This window comes from Vulpes vulpes, chromosome 2, assembly GCF_048418805.1.
Source record: "Vulpes vulpes isolate BD-2025 chromosome 2, VulVul3, whole genome shotgun sequence".
NCBI lineage: Eukaryota > Metazoa > Chordata > Mammalia > Carnivora > Canidae > Vulpes > Vulpes vulpes.
Window position 1 is genome coordinate 37,925,781 of NC_132781.1, and position 12,458 is coordinate 37,938,238.

The 12,458-nt window shown below is 44.1% G+C and overlaps 1 protein-coding gene, 1 long non-coding RNA gene and 1 other non-coding gene across 3 annotated transcripts; 1 reads left to right on the forward strand and 2 right to left on the reverse strand.

Annotated features, from left to right (window-relative positions):
- Window positions 1-224: 224 nt before the first annotated feature.
- Window positions 225-5,240, forward strand: PEX12 (peroxisomal biogenesis factor 12). The gene is made up of 3 exons (XM_025996133.2): window positions 225-1,973; window positions 2,300-2,853; window positions 3,688-5,240. Exons 1-3 carry the CDS (start codon window positions 1,848-1,850, stop codon window positions 4,085-4,087), a joined length of 1,080 nt encoding a protein of 359 aa, XP_025851918.1. The 5' UTR covers window positions 225-1,847; the 3' UTR covers window positions 4,088-5,240.
- Window positions 5,241-6,141: 901 nt separating this feature from the next.
- Window positions 6,142-9,055, reverse strand: LOC112917988 (uncharacterized). The gene is made up of 2 exons (XR_003234584.2): window positions 8,654-9,055; window positions 6,142-6,254 (listed from the first exon to the last, which is right to left on the reverse strand). It is a non-coding gene; the product is annotated as an uncharacterized lncRNA (long non-coding RNA).
- Window positions 6,385-6,481, reverse strand: LOC112918198 (Z30 small nucleolar RNA). The gene has a single exon (XR_003234629.1). It is a non-coding gene; the product is annotated as a Z30 small nucleolar RNA (small nucleolar RNA).
- Window positions 9,056-12,458: the final 3,403 nt, after the last annotated feature.

The following is a 12,458-nucleotide window of genomic DNA, read 5'->3' on the forward strand; positions in this document are numbered from 1 at the left end:
TTGTAAACAAAGAACCCTCATTGATACAAACGCTTAATTTCCCACTTGTAGTTAATGCTAAATCTCGTTTGTCTTAAGAAAAGCCTGCGTATAACAGCTACCATTGTTAGAGCACCTAATACCTCGTCAGATGAAAGTCTGTTATCAATGTGATTTTCGTTGGCAGGTTATTTGGCAGAGTAAAAAAAAAAAAAAACACGTTTTAGAACTATAAGATTAACTTGCATGATTTTATTGAAAACAGTTACATGCAAACCTTGTCTTTGAGAGTTCTCATTATGCAAACCAATGAACTTTATATCATAAGGTCCTTTAAGGCAGTGAATAATCCCCCTTTATTCCTATCCATTTAGCACAGAAGTGGGGAAGGGCTGGAAAGAGGAATAGCTGAACTTTTAACTCGTCGAAATTCAATAAACCTGTTGCTTTAAAGCAACTCAAACGAGGTAAAGTTGCATGCGGTGTAAAAGCACTTTGCAAACCATAAGACAAGTTACGTTAACTTTGATATACAGTGAAAAGTACCATCGACCAAGCGTCCCCAGTTCGTCCTAGTTAGAACTCATCAGGATGCCTCCGTCTTAGCACTGTAGTCTTATCGCTGTGGCACATACGACCGTGGACGAGAGGAGGAACTTTTTTTTTTTCCATCGAGTGTGGCAGGTACCTCGTTATGCTTGAACGTAACTACACCTAGAAAAGTCGATCTACCAGCTAGAATGGAAAGTAATCGTTCCCAGTTCTGACGAACCGCAGGAACCTTTCTCATTCTCATCATCTTTTTAAACATCGGCCGCAAAGCTGAAGGATGCTCTGCCCAGCTGCGTCTCTCCAAAGCACCCCCGGAAGGTGGCAGAATGTAAAATCAACCACCACCCCCGCCGCGCGCAAAGAGAACTTCCGTGCGTCCATACTCCCTTTCCTCCTCCCACCTCTAACTGTATCGCCCAAGGGAACCAAGGCCTCAGCAACGGGCCCGGAACTCTTGGCTCCGGGTGCCAGACGTCGGCGCGGCGCCCCAAACATCTTGTCAAAAAGACCTCTGCAGAGGGAGATTAACAGGTGCGGCGTCCCGCCGGGGACGCGATGCAAAACCGGCGAAGAAAAGTAAAACCAACGAGCAAAGGACTCCCCTTTAAGCCCGCCCCCAAGTGACTTAATTTCAGGGGGAGCGGAAGCGGAAATCCCGGTGGGGTCATAGAGTCGGCTAGTTCCGGTTCCCAGGCCACGGTCCAGGCTAGAGCGCCTCTCCTCCGGCGGCCGTCCCTGTCCCCCCGCCGCTTCTGTTTCCGGGTGCGGCTTGTCATAAAGCGGAGGCCTCTCTTCCAACGTGGCGTCGTGAGTGTTTCGCGCCCCGCCGGACGAAGGTCCGCGCGCGAGCTCAGGCGCGGGCGTTTGGCAGCCAGCGGCGGGAGCGGGTCCTGGCGTGCCGGGCCCGCGCTGCCACCTCTAACCCCTCCAAGCTTGCGGGCTTTTAAGCTCTCACGATGGAGAGTCCCTGATCCGCAGCCTCCAGGACCGCAGCTCCCGAGGAGAGCTCCTTCGCCCATGCCTGTGCCCCGTAGGCATGCTCTGCCCTTCGAGGCGCAGCATCTGACAAGTCACCCCCACCCCACACACCACGTCCACCCGCGTCTGCCTTAATTTCGTTCTTAATCTCCTTAATTCGAGACCCCTCCCCCGCTCTGCCTCCAGAAGAGGTCTTTTTTTCCCCGCCCAGTTCTGTAAAAGGAGTTTTGGGCCTCCTGCAGAAAGATCACCCTTAGGTACCTCTTTGGTAACTAAAACAAATTCATGCTTGCAAAAGGGCTTGTGGGTAAAGCGAAACCCAGTGCACATAGGAAACTATGGCAGAGCATGGGGCTCACATCACAACTGCTGCTGTGGTGGATGACCAGCCATCCATCTTTGAGGTGGTAGCACAGGACAGTTTAATGACAGCAGTGAGACCTGCTCTTCAGCATGTGGTCAAGGTAAGGTATTAATTCTCTAAAAGGTTTTAGGGACGACTGGGTAAAATTTAAAAAAAAAAAAAAATCAAACCAGTAACACGAGTTTATTCAGTTGCCTAGGTTTTGAAATTGCCAATTAGCATATAATTCATTTCCAGAGATTTAACAGTTTTTGAGTCCCTGTTATAAGAGTCCTGTACTGAATACACAGCACTTCAGGGACAATAGGGCAGACCCCGAAAGAAGCAATTTGTTTAAGCCCAAAGTATCAGAATTTAGAGGGGGGAAAAAAAGGAAATGTGAATACGAAATGGAATGAAATTTACTAATTCACTAATTTGCTTTAGGTTCTTGCAGAATCAAATCCTGCCCACTATGGCTTCTTTTGGAGGTGGTTTGATGAAATCTTCACCCTGCTAGATCTTCTGCTCCAGCAACATTACCTGTCTAAAACTAGTGCCTCATTTTCTGAAAATTTTTATGGCTTGAAGCGCATTGTAATGGGAGACACACACAAGCTTGAGAGATTGGCCAGCGCTGGTCTCCCAAAGAAGCAGTTTTGGAAGTCAATTATGTTCCTGGTTCTTTTTCCCTACCTGAAAGTGAAGCTGGAGAAGCTGATTTCTAGCCTGAGAGAAGAGGATGAATATTCTATCCATCCCCCTTCCTCCCGCTGGAAACAGTTTTATAGAGCCTTCCTGGCAGCCTACCCATTTGTAAACATGGCATGGGAAGGCTGTTTTTTTGTACAACAACTTCGATACATTCTAGGGAAGGCTCAGCATCATTCACCACTGCTGAGGCTGGCTGGAGTTCGGCTAGGTCGACTTACAGTTCAGGACATACAGGCTCTGGAGCACAAGCCAGCTGAAGCCAGCATGATGCAGCAACCAGCCAGGAGGTAAGGCTTTAACGTTTCCCAGAATCTTACACTAGGAAATTCTAAAACCTTAACCTAATTTTATGAAACTCACCCTCCTTGGTCCACTTTGAGGTATTTCATAAATCACAGAAAAATTCTTATGTTCATAAAACCAGAGTTGCCATCCTGGTAACCTTCCTCCTCATACTAGCTACATTTTTGTGCATGGCTTGCTGTGTGCCAGGCCCTGTGCTGTTTGATTTACGTACATTATCTCAATCCTCATCACAACTCCATGAAATAAATTCATTACCCTGTTTAACACTTGATGAAACTAAGCCCTATTAGCTAGGTACCTTGCCAAGGCCACATAGCTAGAAGGTGGGAGAACTGAGATTCAAGCCAGATCAACAGTTCTCTGTAAGACTGTACTCTTAACCACAATGCCACTGTTTCTAGTTGGTATCTGTATGCTCCTACAAATTCAAATATATATTCCTCAATATTGCTAGGTTATTTTTTGTTAAGTGAGCTGCTTTTTTCTGGATATTCTATCTGACACACACACACACACACACACACAGACAAATCAATATAATCAGTATCTCATTAATTTTTTTCTCTAAACAAAAGCAAAACTCTAGTCATTAAATACAAAGTTTAGCTCCTGTGCTCCCAAAATAGTGTAAGTCAGAAAAAGGAAATCATTTAGAATAGACACTAAAGGAGACCATGCCAATCTAGCAGCTACTCAAACTCCAAAGTGAATCAGTAATTCTGATGACAAATATAAGAGCTACATTGATATCGGTCACTCTGTGATCAAACCTAAACAGTTTCTCCTTTTGCCTCCTTGTTCTATTCTCCCACCAGTGTTGGTGACAAAATAAAGTCATCTCTGAAGAAAGCTCTAGGAGGTGCTGCCTTAACCCTGTCTACTGGCCTTTCTGTGGGAGTATTCTTTCTGCAGTTCCTTGAATGGTGGTACTCCTCTGAAAATCAAGAAACAATCAAATCACTGACTGCCCTGCCTACTCCTCCACCACCTGTACACCTAGACTACAATTCCGATTCTCCCCTACTACCCAAAATGAAGACTGTGTGCCCACTGTGTCGTAAAACCCGGGTGAATGATACTGTTCTTGCCACCTCTGGCTATGTGTTTTGTTATCGCTGTGTGTTTAATTATGTAAGGAGTCACCAAACTTGTCCCATAACAGGTTATCCAACAGAAGTACAACATCTAATTAAACTGTACTCCCCTGAAAACTGAAAGGAATCAGCATTTTATCTCACAACAAAATTATTGCACATAAGGCTGAAAAACCGATTTTCAGCACAGTACCTAGCATTGATTCTTCTAATCCTCAATTCATAATTATAAGAACTTTACACAAGTAGAGTTGACCCCTGAATGATGTGTGTTAATGGTGCCGATACCACCCGCCCCCAGTAGAAAAATTTGTGTAACTTTTCACTCTCCCAAAACTTAACTACTAATAGCCTACTGTTGACCAGAAGCCTTACCACTAACACAAACAGTTAACACATTTTCTGTTATGTCAGATGTATTATATACTGTATTCTTACAGTAAAGCTAAAGAAAATATTAAGAAAATTATAACAATATACATTTATAGTACTGTACTATAAAAAATCCACATACAAATGGACCCACACAGTTCAAATCTGTGTTCAAGGGTCAACTGTATATGGATTTCTTTAAAAGGATATATCCATTGATCTAAACCTTTTAACCTGCTCTCTAGACTCCTACTTCGAGTTTAGCAAGCTGGTTAGAATAAGAGAATCAGGATTGACAAGGGACATGAAGGTCAGTGTAGAGGAAGTAGATGAAAGAGGATAGTACAGAAGCTTTTCCTTGAAGAGCAAGAGGTATAGAAGCTTTCAGGAAAAAACCCAAGTTAGACCTCATAAAGTGGGTGATGGGGAAGCAGGCCTTTTCTTGAGAAAAACATTTATCTGCCTATGAGGAAGAGATTTTATCAATGTGCAAACAATGTGAAATGGGGACCTACTCTTTATAGAAATAATTAGAAACATTTTAGAAAAACAAAGCACCTTCCATATACTGTGATCCACTTGTTAAGTAGCATCTGCTGTAGTATATCAACTTTTAAATAAGATTCCTTTATGAGCCATATGTATCTTTTCTTGGGAAACTGGTTAAAGAAAAATAGCAGTTGAGGGTAATACCGAGCAGTTTGAAGATTTCGGTGTGAAAGCAAAACTAATAAGCAATCAAGAGATGACATAAAATACTGATTTAACTATGTGCAAAAGAATCTTTTAATAAGGTCTTTCTTCTTGTTAAGAGTTTGCTAAATGGGCACAAATTATTCTGGCTATTACTAAGTTTCTATGAAACGCTTAAGTAAATTTTAAGAATAAATGTTTTTGGCAAAGAGGTGTCCTGAGTTTCATGGTTATGTGGAAACTTAACAAGTACTTGCTTGAGGTGGGGGTACCTGGGTGGCTCAGTCGGGTAAGCGACATCCAACTCTTGGTTTTGGCTCAGGTCATAATCTCAGGGTTGTAAGATCAAAGCCCCACAGGGGGCTCTGCTGCTCAACCTGGAGTCTGCTTGGGATCCTCTACCTCTCCCTCTACTCCTTCCCCTTCTTGCTCTTTCCCTAAAATCTTTAAAAAAAATTACTTGATATGTTTAAAGCACATTTTTCCTTCAGACCATCTTTGAGGTATTTCTGTATTGACATTTTGCTTTTTCTGTTAATCCAATTCTTGGAGGGAAAAAAACCCTCTATTCCAGCAGCAAGAATTCAGCTTTGTGTGAAAGTCCCCGTATTACAGAAACACTTAACTTGCTTATGTAGTAAAATTCATGCCACTGGATTATCAGGTTGGTGAAAATATATGGGTAGAGAAAGGATGAAAATAATTTAAGCGCCTCTGCTGAGAGAGATGTTTTCTAATATTTAGCAATTCAAAGCACATTTTCTGATAGCGCAAAGTTAATAAAATTAAAATTTGAAATGGAATAACTTACAGATTTAAAAACACTTTTCTGGGGACGCCTGGGTGGCTTAGCGATTAAGCATCTGCCTTCAGCCCAGGGCGAGATCCTGGAGTTCCAGGATCGAGTCCCACATCGGGCTCTGTGTGTGGAGCCTGCTTCTCCCTCTGCCTGTGTCTCTGCCTCTCTCTTTCTGTGTCTCTCATGAATAAATAAAATCTTAAAAAATTAAATAAATAAATAAAATACACTTTTCTGTACCATAAGAATATAATGGGTATTTGTTAAAGTTCTTGTTAAATCCCAAGGTTTTACCAAAACAAACACCACAGTTAATTAAACATTTTTAATATAGTAATAAATCAGTAAGAAAACTGAACCAGATTCAGGATTGAAATAATGTAGTCCTCCATGAAGATATCAAAGCCAGATTTTTCACCTCTACCTAAGAAGAAAAACATGAAACATAAAAGTATCAGCAATTCAAGAGTATCAAAGAAACACATAATAAATATATAATAATAAAAGCAGTATCCAAATAGATTGAGAACATTCCAATGTGGAAAAACCAGAATCAGCTCAGAGAGAAGATTATGGAATCATACCCTGGTCAAAGCCAACACTGAAGCAATGGCAATACCAGGTCAGACGATACTTCACTCATCATCGCATCATTGCATTTCACGTCCTTATAAACGTAAAAGCAACCCAACACTATTTTCACATCTAAGAAGACTTAGGTTAACCTATTAAATAAAGGCTTCTTTATAGATAAGTTTCAAGCATGGACTTTTGATAAATATTTTATTTTCCACTATGGTTGCTTTAAAGACTCTGCTGTATGAAAATACAAACTTAAGTTTTGGTTTGGAGGAATTTTTTTGTTTTTGAAATATAGGAGAGTGGAGAAGCATTTATGATTCAAAAACTTTAATAAACCCAAACACAATGCATGATAAAATTCCAGGGATGTCAAAGATTTTTCTATACTAAATTCCATTATAAAGTAAACTCCTGTTCATTTAATATACAATTTGATTTACAATTCTGCAGCCAACAAAGATAAAAAGTATATAACTTTTATACTGGAATCTTCTATCTTAAGAGTGCTAGACCCAGAGAGGCTATGTTTTGGCAAAGTCCACAGCAAATTAACAGTAGAGCCAGAGAGAGAACAGAGATCTGATTACCAAATTTATATTTTTCCACTACCAACTAAATATGGAGTTTAATTTCATTTTTCTCCAAGCCATGGGCAAGATAAAAGAAGAAATGCAAGGGTGCCTTGCTGGCTCAGTCAGTGGAGCATGGAACACTAACTTAGGACTGTGAGTTGGAGCCCCACACTGGATGTGGATTACAAAAAATCTTAAAAAAAAAAAAAAAAGGCAATGCAAAGTCTAGGTAATTCACAACCTGGATAATCAATTTCTGAATAAGAAAGCTGACTGCAATCACTGACATGTAAAAGTACTTGGATCACAATGTCACCCTCTCCAGCCTATCAGCAAAGTATAGTCAGTATTTAAGTAACAATTCTGGAGACCGCACAGGCTTCCTTCAGCCACCTACAAATGTCGAGATTGATATTCCTTAAAAACTGGAGGCTAAATCCCTGGGTGGCGCAGCGGTTTGGTGCCTGCCTTTGGCCCAGGGCGCGATCCTGGAGACCCGGGATCGAATCCCACATCGGGCTCCTGGTGCATGGAGCCTGCTTCTCCCTCTGCCTGTGTCTCTGCCTCTCTCTCTCTCTCTGTGACTATCATAAATAAATAAAAATTAAAAAAAAAAAAAAAAACTGGAGGCTAAGGCGCATGGGTGGTTCAGTGGTTAAGCATCTGCCTTTGGCTCAGGTTGTGATCCTGGGGTCCTGGAATCAAGTCCCATATAGGGCTCTCTATGTAGGGAGCCTGCTTCTCCCTCTGCCTGTCTCTGCCTCTCTCTGTGAGTCTTTCACGAATAAATAAATCTTGAAAAACAACAATAACAACAACAACGAACTGGCACCTGTTGGTCTGCGTTGGCCATTCAGCAACTAAATTCCATAAAAAGAGAGAAACAAAATGCCTGTTTTACAGGGGTTATGCTTGAGCCTTTAGCTCATCATCCTCTACAGGTGAAGTACATGTTTAAAATGAGGAAAACAGGCTGAGAGATCTTAACTTTGTCTAAAAGCATGAAACCTGGGAGCAGAGCTCCAAGTGTGCTCCCACCACACACACATCCCTAGTTCTCTACCTCATTACACGTTGCTCCATCTAGACAGCTCCATCTTCCCCTAATCCTTACAATCCGAAAAACGCCTCATTATAGTTTTAAAACCTTACCCAAACGTCACCTCAGTAGAGTGGTCTGGAAGCCTCAGTCATCCTCCCCTCTGCCTCCCACAGCACTTTTCCCCACCACATCACATGTCCCCTATTCAGCCATGCACGTCCCCCGCATTCCGTCTGTCCCACCACCCCATGACAGAGTTCCTACAGAACCGGGGCAGGGTCTTACTGGCCTTTGCATACACCACACTCAGGTGCCTGGTACATAGGATGAGTCTCAATAAATGAACGTTTAGGGCAGCCCGGGCGGCTCAGCGGTTTAGCGCGGCCTTCAGCCCAGGGCATGACCCTGGGGTCCCGGGATCGAGTCCCATATCGGGCTCCCTGCATGGAGCCTCCTTCTCCCTCTGCCTGTGTCTCTGCCTCTCTCTCTCTCTCTCTCTCTGTCTCTCACGAATAAAATAAAAATAAAATAAAAATAAATGAACGCTTAATTCAGTCAATGAGCGGGCCTCCCTCTTAAACCTTAAGCTACTAGATTATAAAAGTATCAGCACAAAAAGCAACTTACCTTCAACACTGCAGGTGGGTAAGGGACAGACCCCCGGCGTCTCTAAGCCCTCCCTCCCCTCCCCCAGCCTCCACGTCACGGCAGTCCCCACGGCGCCCGGCGCAGGACAGCCAGTACTTCTATACAGTGGACCCTCAACAAGGTAACGATAATGAAGTCCAACCCCCAACTTCAGCAAAGGCTGAGAGGCGCCGTCCTTGCGGGGAAATACGTGTACGGCCGAAGTCAGGGCTCAAACCAAAGACCCCGACAGAAGTCTGCAGCCCGCCTTCTGAGCGCCTCAGGCTCCTATGCCGTGTCTCGGGGGGTTCGCTCCGGCCCGCAGATGCCCTCGGCCTTCCGGAGCCCGGCCGCAGCCCGCCCCGCTCCCCGCTTCCCGCGGGCGCCGGCCTCGCGGTCCCTCCGCCCTCCCCGGCCAGTAAAGCCGTCACCGGGCGACCAATCCTACGGCCGCCGGCGGGTCACGTGGGCGGCAGCCTCTGTGGGCGTGGTTGCGAGGAGCAGCCAATCGGAGGGCGAGGCGGCCGTCGGGGGTGGAGCGGCGGGAAGGCGGGATCGCCTTTTGCGTCGCTTCCGCGCTTGGGGTCTGTGGTTGCGGGCTCGTGCGTTTCCCGGTTCTGAGCCTTCCTGCCTGCCTCTCAACCCCGTTCCTTGGACTTTTGGGATGTCTGTTGCCGGTTCCTTGCTTCAGCAACTGCAGAGGGCATCTGAGAGAGTTGTGCCCTGCCTGGATTTCTGGGAAGAATTACCGATTGGGCTAGTGATCCGACAGGGTTTCCTGCGCATGTCCGACCCCCGCGGGAGGCCTAGGGCCCGGGGTGGACGGAGGAGGGATGCGCCCCTCTCCGGCCCGGGATCTCTGGCTGGCCGGGCGCCTGGACGCTTCCTGGATAAGCAGGAGATGCCACGAGAAGAGTGCAGCTAAATATCAAAGAAATGCGCAGGAGAGCTGGAAAGACTTCTTGGGAGAGGTGGCATTTGATCTGAGCCTTAAAGATTGGATAGGTTTTAAGAAGTAGGAGATGCTGGGAGACGGAATAGTTTAACGCCCGTATTAAATGGTAAAGCATTGGGGGAACTTACAAATTTAGGAAAAGTCGAAAAAATGTAGGGTTTCAAAATTCGGTGAGTTAGAAACACCGGGAGGAAACGTCACTATATATTAATGTCCTATAGCATCAAAAGTCCAAAAAAAAAAAAAAAACCCAAATACCTGGGACACAGTCCAGACTTACTGAATCAAATATTCGAAGTTTGGAGCCCAGGCAGACGTATTTTTAAGAGGTGCCCCAGGGATGATTCTGATTCACAAAGTTTGAGGACCACTGTTAGTGTTAAAGAAAGGGGGTGGTAGGAGATTTGAAAGACAAATCAAGACTTTGTCAAGGATGGTGGCTAGCTGGCTGTGTAGATTACACTACTCTGGAGTAACTGGGAAATTTGAAGATTTCAGTGAGAGGAGGTGGATGATAAGAAAACTGTACTTTAGAAAACTAAATGCAGGACACCTGGGTGACTCCGTGTTTGAGAGTCTGCCTTTGTTCAGGTGGTGATCCCGGGGTCCTGGCTTCTCCTTCTGCTTATGTCTCTGCCCACTTTGTGTGTGTCTCTCATGAATAAAGACATAAAATCTTAAAAAAAAATGCAACTGTGTTCTTAAATAGATTAAAGGAAGGCAATGTGAAAGAAGAGGAGCTATTGCAAGTGATTGCAATGTTTTAGGTGACAGCTAACAGGAGCCTAAATTACTGTTGTGGCAGTAGAAATGGGGAGGTATTATATGAAAAGCATGTGAGGAATATGATGAATGTCAGGTAGGGATCAGTAGAAATGGAGGTGGTATATGAAAGGCAGGCGAGGAATGTGATGTCAGGTTGACGGTGTCAAATAGGAAAATTGAGGCAAGCTCAAAATTGTCAAAAAGATGGGTTTATTCAGGAATAGCAGGGGAAAAAAAAAAAAAGGAATAGCAGGGGAATTGCAGTTCGAGACATGCAAACTGTTGCAAACCACAGTGAGTCCCTTGAGGGTTTAGGGTAGGCTGTATCAATGGGCAGGGAATGTAAGGAGAAGAGAGCTCAGTTAGAGCCTGTTAAAATAAAAGCCACAGGAGACCAGCTTTGAAAATGCACCAAGCAGACCAAACCAGTCCAGTCATATAAACAAAACTCAATTCAGCTTATGTTGCAAGACCAACCCAACCTAGGTCATTTCTTGTTCATACCTCTGGAAGCCACGTGCAAAACTTCCCAAGGTTGATAGGAGGCAACCCCTGACCAAGTCCCAATCATTTAAGAAAATTCCAATATCAGTTTTCTGTAAATGACGCATTTATGGGAAATGAGTCAATCCTTAAGTTTTATCTCCCTGAGGGCACGTGTGTGAAATTCATTTTATATCCTCTGGTTACATTTTTTGTTTAAAAGATTTTATTTGAGGGATCCCTGGGTGGCGCAGCGGTTTGGCGCCTGCCTTTGGCCCAGGGCGCGATCCTGGAGACCCGGGATCGAATCCCACGTCGGGCTCCCGGTGCATGGAGCCTGCTTCTCCCTCTGCCTGTGTTTCTGCCTCTCTCTATCTCTCTGTGACTATCATAAATAAATAAAAATTAAAAAAAAAATTAAAAAAAAAAAGATTTTATTTGACAAACAAGGGAAGCAGACACTACGTACAGAACACAGTAAGTGCTTCATAATTGCTTCTCAAATGAAAAACTGACATTATGTGCCAGGCACCGTGATAAGCTCTTTATGTACATCATTTCATTTCATTCTCACAAGAATTGTGCAGGGAAGGAAGGCACTGTTACTGTCTCCAATTCATACAGAAGGCAATTGACACTTAAATTTGCATAACCAGTTCTCAAAGCTAGACAGTGCCAGAGCAAGGATTTCAATGTCTTTGGTGTTCAAAAAATAGCTGGTTGAATGAGAGAATGAAAGTTAGGAGACCTACCCAGAGTCAGTTAGTGGCAAGGAGGAGTCAGCATGGTTGCTCTTGGTCACTGTGCTCTCCATAGTCTTTGAATCATCTCTCTGAATGAACTGAGAGAAGGTAGAGGCCAGTATTTGGCAGTTTGTGTCTACGTCTAAAGGCTGTGCCCTAACTACCTTTGTTGATAAACTGAAGTGCTTAGTGAATAAACACATCTTAAATTGGAGGCTCTGGTGTTTAGCCAATTGTCAGCAGCATGGCCAGATCGATTTCCCAAGAACTAAGAAAGAGCACTGTCCAAGCTATTGATTTCAAGATGTTTTGTATCATGGACATTTGCACTGATGTATCAGAGTCAGGATGTGAGATCCTCTCTGGCCTGATGACCTAACCATTCATATCCAGGAGGCTTAACTAAGGAAATTCAAAGAAGGAAGAGAAACTCCCTCTGTTCATCATTCACATTGTCCCTCCTTCTCCCAATTTGGTTCCCCAGAGTGCACTGAAAAAGGAGGAGGAGGAGGAGGAAAGGAAGGAGAAGAAGAAGAGGGGAGGAGAAGGAGGAAACAATCCAGTTCCTAGTTTTCCTGCCCAAATAATGTTCTTGTTCACTGGGAAGAAAAAGAGGGATGTTTAAGTAGGTTTCAGATTTTGAAGACTCCTAAGCAGTCCAAAATCCCACACTTGAAAGGCAGCGGAAGTAGTAGGTGCATTTGTAGTTGGCAGACGTGGCTTTGAGCCCTGACTCTCTTACTGGCCATGTAACCTCGGTCTCCATGTGGTGTGTCATACTGTCATGCTCCCAGATTGACCTCTTGTATCCCAAAGCACATGTCCGGTAAATGATGGTCATTTTTATCTTTCTAAACAT

Coding starts and splice junctions, on each gene's coding strand:
- PEX12 (XM_025996133.2), top strand. CDS start 1,848: ATGGCAGAGCATGGGGCTCACATCACAACTGCTGCTGTGGTGGATGAC. Junction 1,974..2,299: donor CTCTTCAGCATGTGGTCAAG/GTAAGGTATTAA, acceptor AATTTGCTTTAG/GTTCTTGCAGAATCAAATCC. Junction 2,854..3,687: donor ATGCAGCAACCAGCCAGGAG/GTAAGGCTTTAA, acceptor TTCTCCCACCAG/TGTTGGTGACAAAATAAAGT.